The sequence below is a fragment of the Pseudophryne corroboree genome, chromosome 9, assembly GCF_028390025.1.
Source record: "Pseudophryne corroboree isolate aPseCor3 chromosome 9, aPseCor3.hap2, whole genome shotgun sequence".
NCBI lineage: Eukaryota > Metazoa > Chordata > Amphibia > Anura > Myobatrachidae > Pseudophryne > Pseudophryne corroboree.
In genome coordinates this window covers 382,715,478-382,741,733 of record NC_086452.1, presented here as the reverse complement: position 1 = coordinate 382,741,733, position 26,256 = coordinate 382,715,478, and the positions used below count along the sequence as shown (strand labels likewise).

Genomic DNA, 26,256 nt, shown 5'->3' with positions numbered 1-26,256 from the left:
ACACAGGTTGTGTTATGGTTTCTTCAGCTTGTTGCTGAATTTTGTTCATGGCCGTTGGCATGTGTTCAGTTGAATGCCATGTTATTCAGCATGTTTATGGCGTGAGCTGGTATGATGCTCACCTTGTTGTTAATTCCTTTCCTCAAAATGTCCATCTCTCCGGGCACAGTTCCAAACTGAGTCTGGGGAGGGATGTAGAGGGAGGTGCCAGGTCACGCCCCCTTTGAAAGTCTTAAAGCCCCCTTTGAAAGTCTAAAGGAGGGATATAGAGGGAGGTGCCAGGTCACGCCCCCTTTGTTCTGTCTATATCCCATGGTTCTTTTGGTGTCCCCAACATCCTCTACGGACTTATAGAAAAGGATTTACCGGTAGGTACCAAAATCCTGCTTTTTATTATTTTAATCATTATGACAGGGGAGGCACTGCCTCCCCTGCCTGCACGTCCCTGGTGTGCACCGCACACACTGCACCCATTATAAATACGCCAGTGTGTCTGTGGTCCCGCAGAACCCACGTGGGTTACTTACCTTAAGCTGTTTTCTTGTTTTCCCTCGTAATTGGCATGGTTCCTCTTACAGGCAGCAGCAGCATTACAGCGATGCTGCCGGTGCAGACATGTAGCCTGGTGCTGCTTGCTGCTGGAGAGTCGGGATCCAGAAGCCTGGAGGAGGTGCATCAGGACTATGAAGAGCGGTTGTTGGGGCGCCTCTCGGGAGTCTTAGTTACATTTGCCTCCTATGTGTCACAACATGGCTTGATGTTACACGTGTTGGCATGGAGGATGCGCTGAGGCACTATGTGGTCCATCCTGATAGCGGCAGCTGCACCTGATTAGACTCACAGCAGCGGCCAGAGCAGTGTAAAAGGAGGAGCTAATAGACTTCTTTGCTGTTTTCTTGTATTAGTTTGGCTTTTTTTGGTGTACAAGCAGATTTTGTAAAATTCTCCTACAATTGTCTCTGGTTTTACGCAAAGAATTATCGCTAGAATCACTTTTTGTGAATTATGGGATGGCGCAAACTTGAGATAAGCCGCTTTTACTGTAATTTTTTCGGAGATGTCCGCAAAAAGTCAAAACGCAGGAAATTACTGCGTTTTTGTGGCTAATTGATTTCCTCCTTTATCTGACAACTGGAATTCCACAGATATCATTCCCTGGGGAAGGGGGGTGATGGGACACATTTCCCTGTTCCTCCCGTGTGAAGAAACAGGGAAACTGTTGGGCTATAGAGTGGACGCAGCAGCATCCACCTCTTAATCTGACTCTATAATAGGGAAACCTGCAGAATGGAATCCCCCTGTCCCTGAGACTCAGGTTCAAATCTCTGGTTGCTTCAGTTTACAGAAGCCAAATCTTTGATTGATTTACCACAGAGAGCCCAGATTTATGCTGGTTTTATGACGCAGACCCCTTTATGCAAACCTATTCCTGCAACAAAATGTACAGTAAACCCAGATCTCTGATTGCAAGATACAGTAAGCCCCAAATGCATTATTTACCTGTCATTCGGTGCACTGTAGTTCAGTCTGGCTGTGCCAGAATCCCCATCATACAGTACCTACCATACAGCTTCCACCACTTTAACTGATTGAAAGATCCAAGTGCTCACCAGTCAACATGTGCTGACCTCCCAACACTGGGGCTGAGTCAGAGAAGTATGTAAACCCAGAGAGAGAAGAAGAAAAAACCCTTTGTGGTGCACTCAATGAAAATATATATTTTTTTACTTTTTTAAAACATATCATTTAATATTGGTATTTAAAATATATATTTCCCCTAGAATACAAGAGATAAATATTTTATTAAAAAGAAAAAAAGAAAAAGAAAGATTATTTACAGTACACACACACTTTGACGTATGTAAACCCAACAGACAACGTTTCACGTGAGTGATCCGATGCACCATCTTTAGCATGTAGAAGCCATCTGTTTACTGAAGACAGCTGCCGCTTATTTTTGTGCTGCGTCTAGGTCCAAAGTGGCAGCTGCTGTACGAACTGCGTCTATCTCTAAATCAGGTCCACTATAATTTGTGAATGAAGCCACAAATTATAGGGGAAGGGGAAAAAGGCTGCACCACGCAGCAGGTTCCCAGGAACAAAAGTCCTCCCCCGCTTCTTCCAAATCCGCCGCATGACGGTGGGGCTCCACAGGCGGAGCCAGGTACGGTGGGGGGCCGCCTCAAAAATTTCAGCGATCAGTGGGTTCGCTCACGGGTGGATCCCTGGATCCTTCAAGTAGTATCTCAGGGGTACAAGCTGGAATTCGAGGCGCCTCCCCCCCGCCGTTTCCTCAAATCGGCCTTACCGACAACTCCCTCGGGCAGGGAGGCTGTACTAGAGGCAATTCACAAGCTGTATTCCCAGCAGGTGATAGTCAAAGTACCCCTACTTCAACAAGGCCGGGGTTACTATTCCACACTGTTTGTGGTACCGAAACCGGACGGTTCGGTGAGACCCATTTTAAATTTGAAATCCTTGAACACATACATAAAAAGATTCAAGTTCAAGATGGAATCGCTCAGGGCGGTTATTGCAAGCCTGGACGAGGGGGATTACATGGTATCCCTGGACATCAAGGATGCTTACCTGCATGTCCCAATTTACCTTCCTCACCAGGAGTACCTCAGATTTGTGGTACAGGATTGCCATTACCAATTCCAGACACTACCATTTGGACTGTCCACGGCACCGAGGGTGTTTACCAAGGTAATGGCAGAAATGACGATACTCCTTCGAAAAAAGGGAGTTTTAATTATCCCGTACTTGGACGATCTCCTAATAAAGGCGAGGTCCAGGGAGCAGTTACTGGTCGGAGTAGCTCTATCTCGGGAAGTGCTACAACAGCATGGCTGGATTCTAAACATTCCAAAGTCACAACTGGTTCCTTCCACACGCTTACTGTTCCTGGGGATGATTCTGGACACAGAACAGAAAAAAGTGTTTCTCCCGCAGGAGAAAGCCAAGGAGCTGTCATCTCTAGTCAGAGACCTCCTAAAACCAAAACGGGCATCGGTGCATCACTGCACACGAGTCCTGGGAAAAATGGTGGCTTCATACGAAGCAATTCCATTCGGCAGGTTCCATGCAAGGACCTTCCAGTGGGACCTCTTGGACAAGTGGTCGGGATCGCATCTTCAGATGCATCAACTGATAACCCTGTCTCCAAGGACCAGGGTGTCTCTACTGTGGTGGCTGCAGAGTGCTCATCTTCTAGAGGGCCGCAGATTCGGCATACAGGACTGGGTCCTGGTGACCACGGATGCCAGCCTTCGGGGCTGGGGCGCAGTTACACAGGGAAGAAATTTCCAGGGAACACCCGGGAGAGTGGGGACTTCATCCAGAAGTCTTCCTACTGTTAGTAAACCGTTGGGAAAGGCCACAGGTGGACATGATGGCGTCCCGCCTCAACAAAAAGCTAAAGAGATATTGCGCCAGGTCAAGGGACCCTCAGGCGATAGCTGTGGACGCTCTAGTGACACCGTGGGTTTACCAGTCGGTTTATGTGTTCCCTCCTCTGCCTCTCATACCAAAGGTACTGAGAATAATAAGAAGGCGAGGAGTAAGAACGATACTCGTGGTTCCGGATTGGCCAAGAAGAGCTTGGTACCCGGAACTTCAAGAAATGTTAACAGAGGACCCATGGCCTCTACCGCTCAGACAGGATCTGCTACAGCAGGGGCCCTGTCTGTTCCAAGACTTACCGCGGCTGCGTTTGACGGCATGGCGGTTGAATTCCGGATCCTAAAGGAAAAGGGCATTCCGGAGGAAGTCATTCCTACGCTGATAAAAGCCAGGAAAGAAGTAACCGCAAACCATTATCACCGCATTTGGCGGAAATATGTTGCGTGGTGTGAGGCCAGGAAGGCCCCTACAGAGGAATTTCAGCTGGGTCGTTTTCTGCACTTCCTACAGTCAGGAGTGACTATGGGCCTAAAATTGGGTTCCATTAAGGTCCAGATTTCGGCTCTGTCGATTTTCTTCCAGAAAGAACTGGCTTCACTGCCTGAAGTTCAGACTTTTGTAAAGGGAGTGCTTCATATTCAGCCCCCTTTTGTGCCTCCTGTGGCACCTTGGGATCTCAATGTGGTGTTGAGTTTCCTAAAATCACATTGATTTGAACCACTTAAAACCGTGGATCTGAAATATCTCACGTGGAAAGTGGTCATGTTATTGGCCTTGGCTTCGGCCAGGCGTGTGTCAGAATTGGCGGCTTTCTCATGTAAAAGCCCTTATCTGATTTTCCATATGGATAGGGCAGAATTGAGGACTCGTCCCCAGTTTCTCCCTAAGGTGGTATCAGCTTTTCACTTGAACCAACCTATTGTGGTGCCTGCGGCTACTAGGGACTTGGAGGATTCCAAGTTACTGGACGTAGTCAGGGCCTTGAAAATTTATGTTTTCAGGACGGCTGGAGTCAGGAAAACTGACTCGCTTTTTATCCTGTATGCACCCAACAAAATAGGTGCTCCTGCTTCTAAGCAGACTATTGCTCGCTGGATTTGTAGCACAATTCAGCTGGCGCATTCTGCGGCTGGATTGCCGCATCCTAAATCAGTGAAAGCCCATTCCACGAGGAAGGTGGGCTCATCTTGGGCGGCTGCCCGAGGGGTCTCGGCTTTACAACTTTGCCGAGCTGCAACTTGGTCAGGGGCAAACACGTTTGCTAAATTCTACAAATTTGATACCCTGGCTGAGGAGGACCGTGAGTTCTCTCATTCGGTGCTGCAGAGTCATCCGCACTCTCCCGCCCGTTTGGGAGCTTTGGTATAATCCCCATGGTCCTTACGGAGTCCCCAGCATCCACTAGGACGTCAGAGAAAATAAGAATTTACTCACCGGTAATTCTATTTCTCGTAGTCCGTAGTGGATGCTGGGCGCCCATCCCAAGTGCGGATTGTCTGCAATACTTGTATATAGTTATTGCCTAACTAAAGGGGTATTGTTGACCATCTGTTGAGAGGCTCAGTTATATTTCATACTGTTAACTGGGTTTAATATCACGAGTTATACGGTGTGATTGGTGTGGCTGGTATGAGTCTTACCCGGGATTCAAAATCCTTCCTTGTTGTGTCAGCCCTTCCGGGCACAGTATCCTAACTGAGGTCTGGAGGAGGGGCATAGAGGGAGGAGCCAGTGCACACCAGGTAGTACCAAATCTTTCTTATAGTGTGCCCAGTCTCCTGCGGAGCCCGTCTATTCCCCATGGTCCTTACGGAGTCCCCAGCATCCACTACGGACTACGAGAAATAGAATTACCGATGAGTAAATTCTTATTATCACTTTAATAAATAGGTCCCGGAATTATCTTGTTCTTTTGTTTTGTTTATAGAATATATGCCAAATTCTCTTATACTTGAACTTCAGAGTCAGCCACTCTGCTATATTTCCATAAAACACATTGCAGGATAAGCCATTTCCAAACAATTATTTTGTGAAGTTGAAAGCTGAAAACTTGTACGTGATCACAATGGATTCAGGTTAATAATCTCAGCTGTGAATTGCAGGCAGACAGAATGGAAATGTATCAAATTGTGACATGGGACTGAAATCTCTGCTGTTTGATGTGGTTCTAAAGGATGGTGTATTGAGAATATGCATATTCCAGTGATGTGTCTCTTGCATTCATCTAATCTTTTGTTATCTTGTATTGTGCAGAGGCAAGGTCATGTGGCATCAATTAGAATGTGAGGAATTGGAGAACATGCAGGCTGCATATTTCGCAATGAAAGGCAGAAACAATAACAACAATAAGCTTGGGAAGCGGCCGAGAATTGATGACTGGTTTAGTATGGCTTATGAGAACCAAGGATTTTGTAGGTAAGTCCTAAATAAAGCAAACAAGAACTTTTCTTTTCCTACTGCTATTGGATTGTTAGAAAAACAGAAAAGGTTGACATATAATACAGTTAATATCCTATAGTTATATGGCGCCACAATGGGTCCATAGCGCCTTATACTGTATAAAAACAGAAACAGTGTGAACTAAACAAGACAAAAGTGACTTACAGTACAGAGCAGGACATGGACATGAATTATAAGCATTGGGCAGCAGTACCCAAGTGATAAGTGCCATTGTAGGGAGTGGGAAGATGATGATGGTGAGGGAAGGAAAAGCACATGAGGGAAGAGGACCCTGCTTGTGAGATCTTACAGTCTTGTTATTCCAGAATATTAAACCTTAAAGTATCCATTTTGTGGTCAAAACCAATATACATGAGACTGCAATGTATAAATAAAATTAAGGACGTAATGCATTCCTCAAAAAGTGGGCTCATCTGTAACATCCAGCTTCATATTTAAGGAGGATGTTTGTAAATACTAAGAGATTATTATTATTATTATCCTTTATTTATATAGATCCATGAGACATTTGCATACTACCAAGCGGGTGAGGGAGATTGGGGGTCATTCCGTCCCGTTCGCACGCTGCTTTTTTTCGCAGCCGTGCGAATGGGTTTGCAATGCGCAGACGCGTTGCTGCCCGGTGACGGGGAACGCCGGGCAGCGACTGAATTAAAGAAGAAAACGATCGCTGCCGCAATCGCACCGTGATTGACAGGAGGAAGGCATTCCGGCGCGTCAACTGACCGTTTTTGGGGAGTGGAGATCCGAACGCAGGCGTGTCAAGGCGTTTGGTGGCCGGATGTCTGACGTCAATTCCGGGACCTGAGACGCTGAAGTCATCGCAATGGGTAAGTAACTCAGACCTACTCCTAAACTGCACAAAATGTTTTTGCATAGCTCGGCTGCACAAGCAATCGCAGCCTTGCTATGCAAAAATACACTCCCCCATAGGCGACTTCTAGTTGATCGCACGGGCTGCAAAAAGTTGCAGCGTGCGATCAACTCGGAATGACCCCCCATTGTTTAGTGTATTTTGAGGTTTTTGGTTAAAATTGGCCCTTGAGAACTCTTTTGAGACCATTGGAAACCTCCACAATCTCTACTGCATGATAATAAAATTGTTTATTTACACAGTATAATGTTACAATTTTTTGTTTAAAAAAAATAAAAAATAAAAAGTTGTCCCCCCCCACCCCCGCCTCCCAATCTAACCGAAATCTCAACCGGGCTTATTCTCACAATAAGAAGGAAATTGTCCCTCCGTAATTGGTCACTTGCAGGTGAGGTGCCACGATGGGATGAGGCAACTGCATAAATACAGCATTGCGCTCCCAGAGGTTACTACGTAGTAAACGAAAAGTGCTGAGCATATTCCCGAACCGCTTGGGGGTTATTAATAAGATTGGGACCATATGAGTGGAAATTTTGCAACCCCAGTGGCCCTAGTTTAGTGAACTAGGGTTTCTGAACCTTATGCACATATACCAAATGAGTTGGAAATATTCCATTGAGTTCATATGTATTTTAAAATTGTATGTATATTTTTAACCTTTTCTGGTATAATGCCCATTATACTGGGACCACTTGGGTGGAAAATTTACCAGTCAAGGCTCCCTTTCTTATTAATTACTCCAGGTTCCCACACCAGGGTGGTCAGGAAGAGCCTCTGTGTTTACTGTATCGGCATAGGGCTTCTAGGATCTTAGGAGGGCCAGGGCCGGCAGCAGAAATCTTGGCGCCCCATGTACATCTCTCCTTCCTCCCCCGCACACACAGTCTGCTTCTCCCTCTTTCCTTCCTCCCACACACCCCACAGTCTGTCTCTTACAAATGACTCCATGCTGCATTTGCGGCTTCCCCACTCCATCTCAAAGCCCTGAATCCTCTCACCAAGTCACTCTTACCCCGGGGAGAGACTAAACCTGTGCTGCACTCCCCAGACCCGAATACCGCAGAGAAGACCATACCAGAAGAGGCCGGTACAGGGCCAGGGAATCCTGACCAGCGGAGCTGCTGCCATGTCCCTTAACTGTCTCCAACAGAGCAGGATCCGGAAGAGCGGGCGAACACTCACGCCACACAGTCACTGCGTGTGAGAGGCACCTGTCACTCTGAGGCTGTGGCCACACCGCCTACAACTCACTGCCCTATTTGGACAAGACATCTCACATCCCTGCCGGGCACTTATCAGCATATACTTGGGGCCCCTCTGATCCTTGGAGCCGGTTACAGTTGTCTCCTTTGACCCCTTTGACTCCTTTGTTAGGTTTTTTATTTTCAGGGAGTCCTGTTGGCAACAGGCTCCCTGCATCGTGGGACTGAGGGGAGAAAAGCAGGGCTGGCTTAACGGTTGGGCTCTGTTTCTAAGGCTACTGGACACCATTAGCTCCAGAGGGAGTCGGAACACAGGTCTCACCTGGGGTTCGTCCTGGAGCCGCGCCGCCGTCCTCCTCACAGATGCCGAAGATAGAAGCCGGGTGAGTATGAGAAGGCAGAAGACATCATAGGCGGCAGAAGACATCAGATCTTCATGAGGTAAGGCGCGCAGCGGTAAGCTGCGCGCCATTGCTCCCATTCACACACACAGAGCAGCACTGAAGGGCGCAGGGGGGGGCGCCCTGGGCAGCAATAAACCTCACATTTGGGCACTGACAAGGTAGATTAGGCTGCTGGGCAGTAATTCTACGATCCCCCCGCCATTTTCTATAAAAAAATCACCGGGACCGAAGCCCGCCGTCGGGTGGGCGGAGCTTGATCCCCAGCACTAACCAGCACCATTTTCTCCACAGAAGCTGCATGAGGAAAACGCTGGCTCCCTGGTCTCTCCCCTGCTGAACATTCAGGCTGGAAAAAAGAGGAGGGAGGCATTTTGAGCGCAGTGAGTGGGAATCTGGTCATTTTATATATATAAAAGCGCTATCTGGTCATATTTTTCCAGTGTTATTAAGCGCTGGGTGTGTGCTGGCATACTCTCTCTCTGTCTCTCCTAAGGGCCTGGTTGGGGTTTTGTCCCCTTATAGGTTAATCCCTGTGTGTGTGGGGTGTCGGTACGTGGTGTCGACATGTCTGAAGCGGAAGGCTTTTCCAAGGAGGAGGTGGAGCAAATGAGTGGTCTGTCCCTGTCGGTTGTGCCGACTTAGGAATGGATGGACATGTGGCATATGTTGAATGCAAGTGTGGCATCCTTACATAAGAGGCTTGATAAGGCTGAATTAGGGGGAACATCAGGGGGTCAATCCTCGGATTGGACCGACTCACAGGGCCCGTCGGGGTCTCAAAAGCGTCCCTTAACACAAGACACTACTACCGACACGGACTCTGATTCCAGTGTCGACTATGACGAAGTGAAATTGCACCCTAGGGTGACAAAAAGCATTCAGTGTATGATTGTGGCAATAAGGGATGTGTTGCATATTGCGGATGAACCCTCGGTCCCCGACACAAAGGTGCACATGTTTAAGGGAAAGAAACAGATTATAAATGTTCCCACATGTCATGTACTAAATGATTTCTTTGAAAAAGCTTAGGAGACTCCGGAAAAGAGACCGCATATACCCAAAAGAATTTATATGGCATACCCCTTCCCTAAACAGGACAGGGAGCGTTGGGAATCACCTCCCACTGTGGACAAGGCCCAGACGTGCTTGTCCAAGAAAGTGGCGCTACCGTCTCCTGACACAGCTGCCCTTAGGGACCCTGCAGATCGCAGGCAAGAGACTACCTTAAAGTGTATTTATTCTCATACTGGAGCAGTCCTTAGACCGACAATTGCGTCGGCATGGGTGTGTAGTGCGATTTCAGCTTGGACAGATGAGCTGACAGCTGATTTTGATAAGATGGATAAGGATACTATATTCTTAACTCTAGCCCATATTAAAGACGCAGTCTTATTTATGAGGGATGCTCAAAGGGACATTGGTTTGCTGGCTTCTAGGGCCAATGCCATGTCTATCTCTGCGAGTAGATCCTTATGGACTCGCCAATGGACGGGTGATGCAGATTCCAAAAAACATATGGAAGTTCTACCCTATAAGGGAGATGTATTGTTTGGGGATGGGCTGACGGACCTGGTTTCCACAGCTACAGCAGGTAAATCAAACTTTTTACCATTTATTCCCCAACAGCAAAACAAAGTACCACCCTATCAGATGCAGTCCTTTCGGTCGCACAAGTCCAGAAGAGGTCGGTGATCCCCCTTCCTCGCCAGAGGTAAGGGCAGAGGCAAAAGAGCACCTGCTTCGGCAGGTGCCCAGGAACAAAAGTCCTCCCCGGCTACTCAAAAGCCCACAGCATGACGCTGGGGCTCCCCTGAGGGAGTCCGCACCGGTGGGGGCACGTCTTCGACTTTTCAGCCAGGCCTGGGTCAGCTCAGGCCTGAATCCTTGGGTGTTGGAAATAGTTTCCCAGGGTTACAAACTGGAATTCGAGGAGGTGCCCTCGCGCCGATTTTTCAAATCGGCCCTACCAGCTTCCACATCGGAACGGGATGTAGTCTTAGCTGCAATTCAAACACTGTGTCTACAGCAAGTAATAATTAGGGTTCCCCTGAACCAGCAGGGAAGAGGTTACTACTCAACCCTATTTGTGGTCCCGAAACCGGACGGTTCGGTCAGACCTATTTTGAATCTGAAGTCCCTAAACCTGTACATAAAAAGATTCAAATTCAAAATGGAATCACTCAGAGCGATAATAGCCAATATGGAGGAGGGGGAGTTTATGGTGTCTCTGGACATAAAGGATGCGTACCTTCATGTCCCCATATATTCCCCCCATCAGGAATACCTGAGATTCGCTGTACAGGATTGTCATTACCAATTTCAGACGTTGCTGTTTGGGCTTTCCACGGCCCGAGGATTTTCACCAAGATAATGGCGGAAATGATGGTGGTCCTGCGCAAGCATGGAGTCACAATTATCCCATACTTGGACGATCTCCTAATAAAAGCGAGTTCCAGAGAGAAATTGCTGAGCAGTGTGGTGCTCTCTCTGAGAGTGCTCCAGCAACACGGTTGGATTCTAAATCTACCGAAGTCACAGTTGATTCCGACAACTCGGCTAACGTTCCTAGGTATGATACTGGATACGGAACAAATGAAGGTCTTTCTCCCACTGGAGAAAGCCCAGGACATCCAGAACATGGTCAGAGACCTGCTAAAAACGAAAAGGGTGTCAGTTCACCAATGCACTCGAGTTCTGGGAAAAATGCTGGCGGCCTACGAGGCCATTCCCTTTGGAAGGTTCCATGCAAGGACTTTTCAATGGGACCTTCTGGACAAGTGGTCCGGGTCCCATCTGCACTTACTTCGGAAAATAACTCTGTCCCCAGGGGCCAGGGTGTCTCTCCTGTGGTGGTTGCAAAGTACTCACCTGCTGGAGGGTCGCAGGTTCGGAATTCAGGATTGGATCCTGGTTACCACGGACGCGAGCCTCCGAGGATGGGGAGCAGTCACACAAGGAAGAAATTTTCAGGGACTGTGGTCAGACCAGGAGTCCTGTCTACACATCAATGTGTTGGAACTCAGGGCCATTTACAACGGCCTTCGACAAGCGGAGAGTCTTCTTCGAAACCTACCGGTTCTGATTCAATCAGACAATGTCACAGCAGTGGCTCATGTGAACCGCCAAGGCGGGACAAGAAGCAGAGTCGCGATGGCGGAAGCCACCAGGATTCTTCGCTGGGCGGAAAATCACGTAAGCGCTCTGTCGGCTGTCTTCATTCCGGGAGTGGACAACTGGGAAGCAGACTTCCTCAGCAGACACGATCTCCATCCAGGAGAGTGGGGACTTCATCAAGATGTCTTTGCAGACGTACCGCGTCTTTGGGGAACTCCTCAGATAGACATGATGGCGTCACGCCTTAACAAAAAGCTTCGGAGGTATTGTGCCAGGTCTCGGGACCCTCAGGCAGTAGCAGTAGACGCTCTGGTAACACCGTGGGTGTTCAAATCGGTCTACGTGTTTCCTACTCTTCCTCTCATCACAAAAGTGTTGAGGATCATAAGACGAAGAAGAGTACAGACGATACTAGTTGTCCCAGACTGGCCTCGAAGGGCCTGGTACTCGGATCTACAAGAGATGCTCACAGGAGATCCCTGGCCTCTTCCTCTGAGGGAAGACCTGTTGCAACAGGGGCCCTGTGTATTTCAAGACTTACCACGGTTACGTTTGACGGCATGGAGGTTGAACGCCGAATCCTAGCGAAAAAGGGGATTCCGGAAGAGGTCATCCCTACTTTAATAAAGGCTAGGAAGGAGGTGACGGTAAAACATTATCACCGTATATGGCGAAAGTATGTGTCTTGGTGTAAGACCAAGAATGCACCTACGGAAGATTTTCATCTGGGTCGTTTTCTCCACTTCTTACAGACAGGAGTGGATATGGGCCTGAAATTAGGCTCTGTTAAGGTACAGATTTCGGCCCTCTCGATTTTCTTTCAGAAGGAATTGGCTTCTCTTCCAGAAGTCCAGACGTTTGTAAAGGGAGTGCTGCACATCCAGCCCCCTTTTGTGCCTCCAGTGGCACCATGGGACCTGAACGTGGTGTTGCAGTTCCTAAAATCACACTGGTTTGAACCGCTTAACAAGGTTGAGTTGAAATTTCTTACCTGGAAGGTGGTCATGTTGTTGGCCTTAGCATCAGCAAGGCGAGTGTCAGAATTGGCGGCTTTGTCACACATGAGCCCCTACTTGATTTTTCATGTGGATCGAGCTGAATTGAGGACACGTCCGCAATTTTTGCCTAAAGTGGTTTCTTCATTCCATATGAATCAACCTATTGTGGTGCCTGTGGCTACAAGTGACCTGGAGGATTCCAGATCCCTGGACGTAGTCAGGGCCTTAAAGATTTATGTAGCCAGGACGGCTAGAATTAGGAAAACAGAGGCTCTGTTTGTCCTGTATGCTGCTAATAAGATTGGCGCACCTGCTTCGAAGCAGACTATTGCTCGCTGGATCTGTAATACGATTCAGCAGGCTCATTCTACGGCTGGATTGCCGGTACCAAATTCGGTTAAGGCCCATTCCACTAGGAAGGTGGGTTCTTCTTGGGCGGCTGCCCGAGGCGTCTCGGCATTACAGCTTTGCCGAGCGGCGACTTGGTCGGGGTTAAACACTTTTGCTAAATTCTACAAGTTTGATACCCTGGCTGATGAGGACCTAGCGTTTGCTCAGTCGGTGCTGCAGAGTCATACGCACTCTCCCGCCCGATTGGATGCGTTGGTATAAACCCCATGGTTTTTACGGAGTCCCCAGGATCCTCTAGGACGTAAGAGAAAATAAGATTTTAAACCTACCAGTAAATCTATTTCTCCTAGTCCGTAGAGGATGCTGGGCGCCCGTCCCAGTGCGGAAACTCTGCCAGACTTGTATATAGTTGTTGCTTACATAAGGGTTACGTTACAGTTGACATCGGTCTTGGACCGTTACTGTTATTGTTCATACGGTTAACTGGTTATGTATGATCCAGGTTACATGGTATGATTGGTGTGAGCTGGTATGAATCTTGCCCTTGGATTTCTAAATCCTGCCTTGTATTGTCCATCTCCTCTGGGCACAGTTCTCTAACTGAGGTCTGGAGGAGGGGCATAGAGGGAGGAGCCAGTGCACACCCATAGTCAAAGTTCTTTTTAGGTGCCCTATCTCCTGCGGAGCCCGTCTATACCCCATGGTCCTTACGGAGTCCCCAGCATCCTCTACGGACTAGGAGAAATAGATTTACCGGTAGGTTTAAAATCTTATTATCAATGAGTTGGATGTAACTGTCCACATTTTAAAAATAATTATCAGCTTAGCAGCTCTTCCAACACACCCATGAGGTTACTGCCCAGTGTTGTTGTTTTTTTTTTTTTTTGGGGGGGGGGCTGTCGCCAGTAGCCCTAATCTCCATCTTTAAAAAAAATTCACATTTATTTGTTTTTTTAAATCGTGCACTTGAACATTGACTATTATTTTTCATTAAATGTCTACAGCAGTGGTTCCCAAACTAGGTTTTCATGGCACCCTACCAGTCTAGGTTTTAAGGAAAGCCATGTTTATGCACAGATGACTTAATTAGTGCCTCAGTCAGTTTGATTATACCATCTGTGCTTAAGCATGGATATCCTTAAATCTTGGACCGTTAGGGTACCTTGAGTGCCACATTTAGAAAACTTTGGTATAAGGCAAGACCAAATCTCCACAAGCTCTGACTTGGTGCAGAATTCAAGTACATTTTTGGATTTGGTGGAGTGAAGAGAACGCACCTGGCATTGTGTCCTCTCCAAAACTAGATCTCATTATTATTAATTGCTATGCAAACCAAAGAGCAGCGTAGTACCTACTCTATAGTTCACTATTGACGCCTTCACTCTCCCCCCACCTCTCCTCTGTCTATATACCCTGCTGAGCCTCTGCAATGACATAAAACAGCACTGGCAACACACAGCCTTGCTTCAACAGAAACACTGCAAAGTTATTGTCTTGACACAATAAGCATTTACACTTTATTTTACACATTAAAGAAGTAGTTGTAATCCTGGAATTTTTCTTTATATTGTTAACTGTGGCGAATTGAATCTACCAAGGCCCCTCACTCCATTGACCTTCACGTCACATATATCTTTTGCTCTTGATAACACAATCATACAACAATAATTCTTTTAAATGACCAACAATACCAGCCAAACACCCCACCACCACCGTAACTAGTTCTGTGCAAGGTTTATGAGTGAAAGCCCTTAAAGACTACAAGGATATCATTGTTACCCAACCATCACCAGTGACATATTGTATTATGTTCAGCTGGACAGCAGAACATGTGAGTTCCTGAGCAGTCTTGCAATGGCCGGCGGCAGTGGGATCATGCACCACTATATTATAGGACTTGTCTCTCTAGCAGTAGCCACACACGGACACCGTGCATTTAGTGATAGTAACCACTGGTGTAGAGGAATCAGTAGTCATGCATATTGTAATAACAAAGATGGTTGGAAACTTTATTTTGAGGGCTTGTTCGTCCTCTAAGATCCACATACTGTACTCACCTATGTGGTTGATTACTTAGACAGCCAGCCTTGCCACCGATAGTACCCTCATCTAATACTTAACAACTTAACTTATTTCACATCCAAGATTGACTCCATACGTCAGGATATCACATCCCACCAGTCCAGCAACCAGCCACCACCCATCCTTTGCCACCCCTCCCCTACCCTCTTTCCAACTCTGACATCTTTCTCCCATGTATCTGGCGAGGAAGTCATGGCCCTCATACACTCCTCCCCCCCCCCCACAACCTCCCCACTCGACCCTATCCCCTCCCACCTCCTCCGCTACCTCTCTCCTTCTGCCTGTTCCCATCTTGCCCACCTTCTCAATCTCTCCCTCTCATCAGGCACTGTCCCCTCTGCCTTCAAGCATGCTCTTGTCTCCCCTATTCTTAAAAAACCTACCCTTGATCCTAACACTCTCTCCAACTATCGACCCATCTCTCTCCTCCCCTTTGCCTCCAAACTTCTTGAGCATATTGTCTATAATCGCCTCACTGCCTTTCTTTCCTCTCACTCACTGCTTGACCCATTCCAGTCTGGTTTCCACTCTCTCCACTCCACTGAAACTGCCCTCACAAAAGTCTGCAATGACCTCCATGCCGCCAAATCTAAGGGCCACTACTCTCTGCTTATTCTTCTTGACCTCTCTGCTGCTTTTGACACTGTGGACCACCCTCTCCTTCTGCAAATCCTTCACTCTCTTGGTCTACGCGATACTGCCCTCTCCTGGCTGTCCTCCTACCTCTCTGATCGTTCCTTCTCTGTCTCCTCTCATGATGCTACCTCGCCCCCACTTTCACTAACTGTTGGTGTCCCCCAAGGTTCTGTTCTTGGTCCTCTCCTTTTCTCTCTCTATACGTCCTCTTTAGGTGAACTCATTAGTTCTTTTAATTTCCAGTATCACCTCTATGCTGACGACACTCAAATCTACCTCCCCTGATCTCTCCACGGCTCTCCTCACTCGTGCTTCTAACTGTCTTTCTGCTATCTCTTCCTGGATGTCCCAGCGCTTTCTTAAACTCAACATGTCTAAGACTGAGCTGATCATCTTCCCACCCTCCCGCACAACCTCACCTCCCACAATTTCATTATCCATTGATGGTACGACTATCTCCTCTAGCCCCCAAGTACGCTGTCTTGGTGTAATCCTTGACTCCTCCCTCTCCTTCAAACCACACATTCAGCACCTCTCACAAACCTGTCATTTTCATCTCAAAAACATTTCCAGGATCAGACCGTTTCTCACCCAGGATGCCACTAAGATCATTATTCACTCACTGATTATTTCCAGACTGGACTACTGTAATCTCCTCCTAACTGGCCTCCCTGACAATTACCTCTCTCCACTCCAATCTATCCTCAATGCTGCTGCCCGGCTTATCTTCCTCACCAAACGCACTACGTCCACCTCCCCTCTCCTACAAGCCCTTCACTGGCTCCCCTTCCCTTTCAGAATCCAATTCAAACTTCTCACTCTCACTTACAAAGCACTCACCCACTCTTCTCCCATTTACATCTCTGACCTTATCTCCCTTTACTCTCCCACCCGTCCTCTTCGCTCTGCTAATGCACGCCGGCTCTCCTGTCTTCTGATTACTTCCTCCCACTCCTATCTCCAAGATTTTTCACGTGCTGCTCCCTTCCTCTGGAATTCTTTACCTCTCCCCCTCAGACTCTCCACCTCTCTACAAAACTTCAAACGGGCTCTTAAGACCCATTTCTCTAACGTCCTAGTGGATGCTGGGGACTCCGTCAGGACCATGGGGATTAGCGGCTCCGCAGGAGACAGGGCACAAAAATAAAGCTTTAGGATCAGGTGGTGTGCACTAGCTCCTCCCCCTATGACCCTCCTCCAAGCCTCAGTTAGGTTTTTGTGCCCGTCCGAGCAGGGTGCAATCTAGGTGGCTCTCCTAAAGAGCTGCTTAGAAAAAGTTTTTAGGTTTTTTATTTTCATTGAGTCCTGCTGGCAACAGGCTCACTGCATCGAGGGACTTAGGGGAGAGAAGTGAACTCACCTGCGTGCAGGATGGATTGGCTTCTTAGGCTACTGGACACCATTAGCTCCAGAGGGAGTCGGAACACAGGTCTCACCCTGGGGTTCGTCCCGGAGCCGCGCCGCCGACCCCCCTTGCAGATGCCGAAGATGGAAGAGGTCCAGAAGCAGGCGGCAGAAGACTTTTCAGTCTTCCTGAGGTAGCGCACAGCACTGCAGCTGTGCGCCATTGTTGTCAGCACACTTCACACAGCGGTCACGGAGGGTGCAGGGCGCTGGGGGGGCGCCCTGGGCAGCAATGTATAATACCTTTTTTATGGCTAAAAATACATCACATATAGCCCCTGGGGGCTATATGGATGTATTTAACCCCTGCCAGGTCTCAGAAAAACGGGAGAAGAAGCCCGCCGAAAAGGGGGCGGGGCCTATTCTCCTCAGCACACAGCGCCATTTTCCCTCACAGAAATGCTGGTGGGAAGGCTCCCAGGCTCTCCTACAGAAACAGGGTTAAAACAGAGAGGGGGGGCACTGATTTGGCGATATGACTACATATATTAAAATGCTATAAGGGAAAAGCACTTATATAAAGGTTGTCCCTGTATAATTATAGCGTTTTTGGTGTGTGCTGGCAAACTCTCCCTCTGTCTCCCCAAAGGGCTAGTGGGTCCTGTCCTCTATCAGAGCATTCCCTGTGTGTGTGCTGTGTGTCGGTACGTATGTGTCGACATGTATGAGGACGATGTTGGGAGGCGGAGCAAATTGCCTGTAATGGTGATGTCACTCTCTAGGGAGTCGACACCGGAATAGATGGCTTATTTAAGGAATTACGTGATAATGTCAACACGCTGCAAGTCGATTGACGACATGAGACGGCCGGCAAACATATTAGTATCTGTCCAGGCGTCTAGAACACCGTCAGGGACGTTATAATGCCCATTTTACCTCAGTCGGTCGACACAGACACGGACACTGACTCCAGTGTCGACGGTGAAGAAACAAACGTATTTTCCTTTAGGGCCACACGTTACTTGTTAAGGGCAATGAAGGAGGTGTTACATATTTCTGATACTACAAGTACCACAAAAAAGGGTATTATGTGGGGTGTGGAAAAACTACCTATAGTTTTTCCTGAATCAGATAAATTAAATGAAGTGTGTGATGAGGCGCGGGGTTCCCCCGATAGAAAATTATTGGCGGTATACCCTTTCCCGCCAGAAGTTAGGGCGCGTTGGGAAACACCCCTTAGGGTGGATAAGGCGCTCACACGCTTATCAAAACAAGTGGCGGTACCGTCTCCAGATACGGCCGCCCTCAAGGAGCCAGCTGATAGGAGGCTGGAAAATATCCTAAAAAGTATATACACATATACTGGTGTTATACTGCGACCAGCGATCGCCTCAGCCTGGATGTGCAGCGCGGGGGTGGCTTGGTCGGATTCCCTGACTGAAAATATTGATACCCTTGACAGGGACAGTATTTATTTACTATAGAGCATTTAAAAAATGCATTTCTATATATGCGAGATGCACAGAGGGATATTTGCACTCTGGCATCAAGAGTAAGTGCGATGTCCATATCTGCCAATAAGATGTTTATGGACACGACAGTGGTCAGGTGATGCAGATTCCAAACGGCACAAAGATGTATTGCCGTATAAAGGGGAGGAGTTATTTGGGGTCGGTCCATCGGACCTGGTGGCCACGGCAACTGCTGGGAAATCCACCGTTTTTACCCTAAGTCACATCTATGCAGAAAAAGACACCGTCTTTTCAGCCTCAGTCCTTTCGTCCCCATAAGCATATCTGCCCAGGGATAGAGGAAAGGGAAGAAGACTGCAGCAGGCAGCCCATTCCCAGGAACAGAAGCCTTCCACCGCTTCTGCCAAGTTCTCAGCATGACGCTGGAGCCGTACAGGACCCCTGGATCCTACAAGTAGTATCCCAGGGGTACAGATTGGAAAGTCGAGACGTTTCCCCTCGCAGGTTCCTGAAGTCTGCTTTACCAACGTCTCCCTCCGACAGGGAGCCAGTATTGGAAACAATTCACAAGCTGTATTCCCAGCAGGTGATAATCAAAGTACCCCTCCTACAACAAGGAAAGGGGTATTATTCCACACTATATTGTGGTACTGAAACCAGAAGGCTCGGTGAGACCTATTCTAAATCTGAAATATTTGAACACTTACAAAGGTTCAAATCAAGATGGAGTCACTCAGAGCAGTGATAGCGAACCAGGAAGAAGGGGACTATATGGTGTCCCGGGACATCAGGGATGCTTACCTCCATGTCCAAATTTGCCCTTCTCACCAAGGGTATCTCAGGTTCGTGGTACAGAACTGTCACTATCAGTTTCAGACGCTGCCGTTTGGATTGTCCACGGCACTCCGGGTCTTTACCAAGGTAATGCCCGAAATGATGATTCTTCTTCGAAGAAAATGGACGACCTCCTGATAAGAGCAAGGTCCAGAGAACAGTTGGAGGTCGGAGTAGCACTATCTCAAGTAGTTCTACGACAGCACGGGTGGATTCTAAATATTCCAAAACCGCAGTTGTTTCCGACGACACGTCTGCTGTTCCTAGGGATGATTCTGGACACAGTCCAGAAAAAGGTGTTTCTCCCGGAGGAGAAAGCCAGGGAGTTATCCGAGCTAGTCAGGAACCTCCTAAAACCAGGAAAAGTGTCAGTGCATCATTGCACAAGAGTCCTGGGAAAAATGGTGGCTTATTACGAAGCGATTCCATTCGGCAGATTCCACGCAAGAACTTTTCAGTGGTATCTGCTGGACAAATGGTCCGGATCGCATCTTCAGATGCATCGGCGGATAACCCTATCTCCAAGGACAAGGGTGTCTCTCCTGTGGTGGTTACAGAGTGCTCATCTTCTAGAGGGCCGCAGATTCGGCATTCAGGATTGGATGCTGGTGACCACGGAGGCCAGCCTGAGAGGCTGGGGAGCAGTCACACAGGGAAAAAATTTCCAGGGAGTGTGATCAAGTCTGGAGACTTTTCTCCACATAAATATACTGGAGCTAAGGGCAATTTATGATGCTCTAAGCTTAGCAAGACCTCTGCTTCAAGGTCAGCCGGTATTGATCCAGTGGGACAACATCACGGCAGTCGCCCACGTAAACAGACAGGGCGGCACAAGAAGCAGGAGGGCAATGGCAAAAACTGCAAGGATTTTTCGCTGGGCGGAAAATCATGTGATAGCACTGTCAGCAGTGTTCATTCCGGGAGTGGACAACTGGGAAGTAGACTTCCTCAGCAGGCACGACCTCCACCCGGGAGAGTGGGGACTTCATCGGGAAGTTTTCCACATGATTGTGAACCGTTGGGAAAGACCAAAGGTGTACATGATGGCGTCCAGCCTGAACAAAAAACTGGACAGGTATTGCGCCAGGTCAAGAGACTTTCAGGCAATAGCTGTGGACGTTCTGGTAACACCGTGGGCGTACCAGTCGGTGTATGTGTTTCCTCCTCTGCTTCTCATACCCAAGGTATTGAGAATTATAAGACGTAGAGGAGTAAGAACTGTACTCGTGGCTCCGGAGTGGCCAAGAAGGACTTGGTACCCGGAACTTCAAGAGATACTCACAGAGGACTCATGACTTCTGCCGCTAAGAAGGGACTTGCTTCAGCACGTACCATGTCTGTTCCAAGACTTACCGCGGCTGCGTTTGACGGCATGGCGGTTGAACGCCGGATCCTAAGGGAAAAAGGCATTCCGGAAGAGGTCTTTCCTACCATGGTCAAAGCCAGGAAGGACGTGACCGCACAACATTATCACCACATGTGGCGAAAATATGTTGCGTGGTGTGAGGCCAGGAAGGCTCCACGAAGAAATTTCAACTCGGTCGATTCCTGCATTTCCTGAAAACAGGAGTGTCTATGGGCCTCAGATTGGGGTCCATTAAGGTTCAAATTTCGGCCCTGTCGATTTTCTTCCAGAAAAAATTGGCTTCAGTTCCTGAAGTCCAGAAGTTTGTCAAGGGAGTACTGCATATACAACCCCCTTTTGTGCCTCCAGTGGCACTGTGGGATCTCAACGTAGTGCTGGGATTCCTCAAATCACATTGGTTTAAACCGCTCAAATCTGTGGATTTGAAATATCTCACATGGAAAGTGACCATGATGTTGGCCCTGGCCTCGGCCAGGCGAGTGTCAGAATTGGCGGCTTTGTCTCACAAAAGCCCATATCTGATTGTCCATTCGGACAGGGCAGAGCTGCGGACTCGTCCCCAGTTTCTCCCTAAGGTGGTGTCAGCGTTTCACCTGAACCAGCTTATTGTGGTACCTGCGGCTACTAGGGACTTGGAGGACTCCAAGTTGCTAGATGTTGTCAGGGCCCTGAAAATATCAGTTTCCAGGACGGCTGGAGTCAGGAAAACTGACTTGCTGTTATCCTGTATGCACCCAACAAACTGGGTGCTCTTGCTTCTAAGCAGACGATTGCTAGTTGGATGTGTAGTACAATTCAGCTTGCACATTATGTGGCAGGCCTGCCACAGCCAAAATATGTAAATGCCCATTCCACAAGGAAGGTGGGCTCATCCTGGGCGGCTGCCCGAGGGGTCTCGGCATTACAACTCTGCCGAGCAACTACGTGGTCGGGGGGAGAACACGTTTGTAAAATTCTACAAATTTGATACCCTGGCTAAAGAGGACCTGGAGTTCTCTCATTCGGTGCTGCAGAGTCATCCGCACTCTCCCGCCCGTTTGGGAGCTTTGGTATAATCCCCATGGTCCTGACGGAGTCCCCAGCATCCACTAGGACGTTAGAGAAAATAAGATTTTACTTACCGATAAATCTATTTCTCGTAGTCCGTAGTGGATGCTGGGCGCCCATCCCAAGTGCGGATTGTCTGCAATACTTGTACATAGTTATTGTTACAAAAAAATCGGGTTGTTATTGTTGTGAGCCGTCTGTTCAGAGGCTCCTACGTTGTCATACTGTTAACTGGGTTCAGATCACAAGTTGTACGGTGTGATTGGTGTGGCTGGTATGAGTCTTACCCGGGATTCAAAATCCTTCCTTATTGTGTACGCTCGTCCGGGCACAGTATCCTAACTGAGGCTTGGAGGAGGGTCATAGGGGGAGGAGCCAGTGCACACCACCTGATCCTAAAGCTTTATTTTTGTGCCCTGTCTCCTGCGGAGCCGCTAATCCCCATGGTCCTGACGGAGTCCCCAGCATCCACTACGGACTACGAGAAATAGATTTATCGGTAAGTAAAATCTTATTTTCTTTACCAAACCCAGCCAAATCTCATCCTAACCCTCTGTTCTACGCTCTCTATGTACCCCATCTGTGTCACCCCTGTCTGTCTACCCCTCCCCTTAGATTGTAAGCTCTCACGAGTAGGGCCCTCTTCCCTCATGTGCTTATCCTTTTCTTACTTTAATAATCCTCAACTGCCCACATCAAGCAGTTTTTTGGCCACCTGGAACTTCTCTGTCATTTACTGGTGTAGTTATGCTTAGTTACCCTGTACTTGTCCTAAATAGTCATCAACTGTAAGTCACTGTTTTCCTGTTTTGATTATGTGCATATGTACTCTGTAATTGGGCGCTGCGGAACCCTTGTGGCGCCATATAAATAAAGGATAATAATAATAATAAAATGAGGATAAAATATTTTTGAAATTTACTATCTCTAGGCTTTATATGTTTAAACATGGTATATGCTAATGAAGGACAGAACAGGGATCGTTCCATTCTTCATTAGATCGTTCTGATGTGTAGCACGGTAACAATATCTTGGCCCGTCGGCTGCCATATCGTCCCGCTACACGTCTCAGCGTGTACCCAGCTAAACACTGATAGATAGCACACACGTTTAACTTAAAGAACATTTAGAGAATATTGTTCTTGTTATACATTGATGTATTAAATGCTAAACATGTGTCAGTAATTTACTGGCTAGTTAGAGATTAGTCAGAGAAAAATATATAACTAGAGTGAAATAAACTGTCCACGCACATTATATTAACCACTTAACTGACAATTTTTTTCCCCAAAAAACGTTCAGAAATTGTCGGGTTGTTTTATGAGTGAATTAGGTGAAGAACATGAATTTAACCCTATCCAAAATGATTTTAGTAAAAAAAAAAAAGAGAAAAAAAAATCTTTTAAAGTTTTTATCTAAACATTGAAACATCGATCGTGAACATTGAGACCATCAGAACATCGGTAACATCGCAACCATCGAAGACTTTCGTTTTTAGAGCCTGGATAGTTGCCAGGTACACAGAGGGGGTCTAGGGATGGCTTGGGGGCGATGATTTACACTTACCAGCGGCTGCTATTGTCTGCAGCCACCAGGGGTTGGGGATCCTGCAGTGCTGACCGATCAGCAGTGATTGGCAGCACGGCAACACTGGGGGCTGGGTGCTAGAAGGCAGTCTCTGACAGCAGCAGCGGAGGGAAGTTTTCCTTCTCTGCCGCTGCTAACACAGTTTATCTGACTGGTCGCATCCTGTGCAACCAGGTCAGATAAAGCACTTGTAGGCATGGTCGCATCTGATGCGACAACGCCTTGCAAGTGGTTAAAGAAGGTTCAATTAAATGGAAATAACTGATTGTCCGTACAAAACTTGATTGTTTGAAATAATTAAAAGGTTTTCTTTGTGTTCCAAGAAAAAGTATTATAGCAAACCAGCCATTATAGAGTAAATACATTCACAATCCAAAAACCTTCCTACATCCAACACATACACGGCTTTTACCTGTTACACAAGTTCATGAATAATTATGCATAGCACGTTTACTTAAATTCTAAGAAATAAGCAGATAAACAGGCTAAATTTAATAGCCAGCAAGTTGACGGAGGCTGCTCGTTTTTTTAAAGCAGCATTCATTTACAAAGCAAAACCAACCTGGGACTGGAAGGCGCAGTTGGAGCCGCTGCAGCCATCTGGAACAGGTAATGTAAGTCCAACTTTCTAACCCTACAGAAGAAAACACTCTATCGTCTAAATAAATCATTCGACAGAAGGGGCAGCTGGAATGTGTAACTTTTGTGTGTGTGTATATTTTTATTACATTGTTTGGAGACAGCTTAAATTTATGGTTCTCATTCAAAGGATCGCAGAGATTATGTCTTGTCCTTTTTATTACTATTCTTTATTTTATCAGATCAACAAATACAATGTGACAGTACAAGTAGAATGAAAGCTACTGGACAGACTTTGTTTTGTTGAGTCTGATTAAGTACATTTGAAATGAGCAGAATAAACATAATTTATCAGAAACAAACAGTTCTGAGCGTGACTCATTTTTAGCTCTGTGTGGGTTAAGATAGAGCGAAAGAGGGGGAATGGGTACAAAGGTAGGGACGGAGATTTATAGCAGTTACATAAAAGTCAGAAAGGTGTTAGCTCACCCAGAGCTTGATTTTAGATATATGATGTAAGGTATGTATAATATATGGGGTGTATAAGAGTGGGTGTGACTCTTTTTAAAGGTCCACATAGTACATGTGCTTTTTGGGCCTAATTCAGGTTGGATCGCGATCAACCGCAAAAATTGCTAAAAGGATGCGGGCGTCGAAAATGCGAACACCTCTGCCTGTCAATCACCGCGATCACCTGTGGGCGTGATCGCGGCGGCTGCGTGACATCACACGCAGCCGCCGCGATCAGAAAGGGATGTGAAGTTACTTTCTCTGAGCCTTTACTGAGATTTAGGAATGTTTAATACAAGACATACATTATCAAGGTCCATACACACTTGCCGAGAAAATGAACGCCTGGCCCGGGAGGGAGAAAGACCAAGAGACGTCGCTCATAGAGCACGTCGCCTAGTATATACCCACTTTTAGAGTTAACAAGGTCTCATTAAGGGGTGATCTACACCCAAACTTACTTTCAACTCCATGCCCACTACCTCAACGTGAAATCCTATACAATAATAAAGTAACTATGTTCACCTTGAAAAAAGGATCCCATTGGTTACACTTTACAGGAATCCAACTCTACTTATGTTTCTGCTGTTCTAAGATGCATACAAATGATTCCCATATATATTTTCCCTACAGATGCAATGATGCATGGAGAAAGGATTGTGCATCACAGAGTCCTAGAGAAGGGAACTGTGGGTCCTGTAATACTCAGGAACGATCTAGCAGACAACTTGGCCATAGCTGCAGTGTTGCAATACAGACTGTAAGTGGAATGCACGTTGTGGAAATCTACGGACATGACAAAGAAACTCAGCGGAGAACTAAACCTCATGTACCTGAGTGACAACAATGGATGAGATGTCTAACGTTTTGGGACTACTATCAGATGTTATCATTATGTGCCTTAATATTAATTGAATGTTGACATTAAAAAATGTAATGTAAAATTCCTACAGGTCCTGCCTGATTTCCTTGGATCAGGCTATCATTTGGAGGGAGTGCTTTCTTATATAACAGACATGAGGAGAACCCAACCCTGGAATACTATCTTCAACTGCCGTGCCTGGCACATTAAATAGATCTGTTATCTGCGTGTTATATGACTGCACATGGAAGCGACTAAAGGAATTCAGACCGATTTCCTGGAATTTATTTTCTAGATTTATGAAGCCTCCCAATTATTATTATTTTTTTAAATGAAGTCTCAGACACATTTAAAGATTCAGTGACAATGTCATATCTTACCTGGGTGTGTATAACTACAGTAAATTATGATACTGTATATCTAATTATTTTACTACAGGTTTGTCCTCATACAGCTTGCCACGTAGCGGGATATGCATGGAATGAGTGAGCTGACAGGTTCCGTGCATTTTGTTTGCCGGAAATGTGTCTTACTCGCATTACTATGTGAACAGGACGCACAGACAGACTCTGCTGATTAAAATGATATGCAGCATGCCTCTATTCTGTGTGCGTCTGCAGCCGTATCTGCATACGAAATGCTATGTTACAGTGTTATAGGAAAACGTTGTAACGTAGCACTTCGTATGCAGATACATCCGCGGTCGCACACAGAATATAGGCATGCTGCATATCATTTTAATCAGCATTAGCTGCTTGTGCATCCTATTCATATAATTTGGTATATAAGACTCATTTCTCTGACGTCCTAGTGGATGCTGGGTACTCCGTAAGGACCATGGGGTATAGACGGGCTCCGCAGGAGACTGGGCACTCTTAAAAGAAAGATTAGGTACTATATCTGGTGTGCACTGGCTCCTCCCTCTATGCCCCTCCTCCAGACCTCAGTTAGTATATGTGCCCGGCCAGAGCTGGATGCACCCTAGGGGCTCTCCTGAGCTTCCTAGAAAAGAAAGTATTTGTTAGGTTTTTTATTTTCAGTGAGATCTGCTGGCAACAGACTCACTGCTACGTATGTCACAGAGTCCTTCAGAGTCTCTCTATGTTCACTATCCAAAATAACAAAGTAT

At 47.0% G+C, this 26,256-nt stretch overlaps 1 protein-coding gene across 1 annotated transcript in view; it reads left to right on the top strand.

The window, feature by feature from the left end:
- The window catches only part of SUSD3 (sushi domain containing 3), a 391,377-nt gene extending 365,658 nt beyond the window's left edge, over positions 1-25,719 (top strand). Inside the window, exons 4-5 of the mRNA XM_063940799.1 lie at positions 5,659-5,820; positions 24,899-25,719. Coding sequence (XP_063796869.1) covers positions 5,659-5,820; positions 24,899-25,106 — 370 coding nt within the window. The 3' untranslated portion in view covers positions 25,107-25,719. The remainder of the gene's footprint in view (positions 1-5,658; positions 5,821-24,898) is intronic.
- The last annotated feature ends 537 nt before the right edge of the window (positions 25,720-26,256 follow it).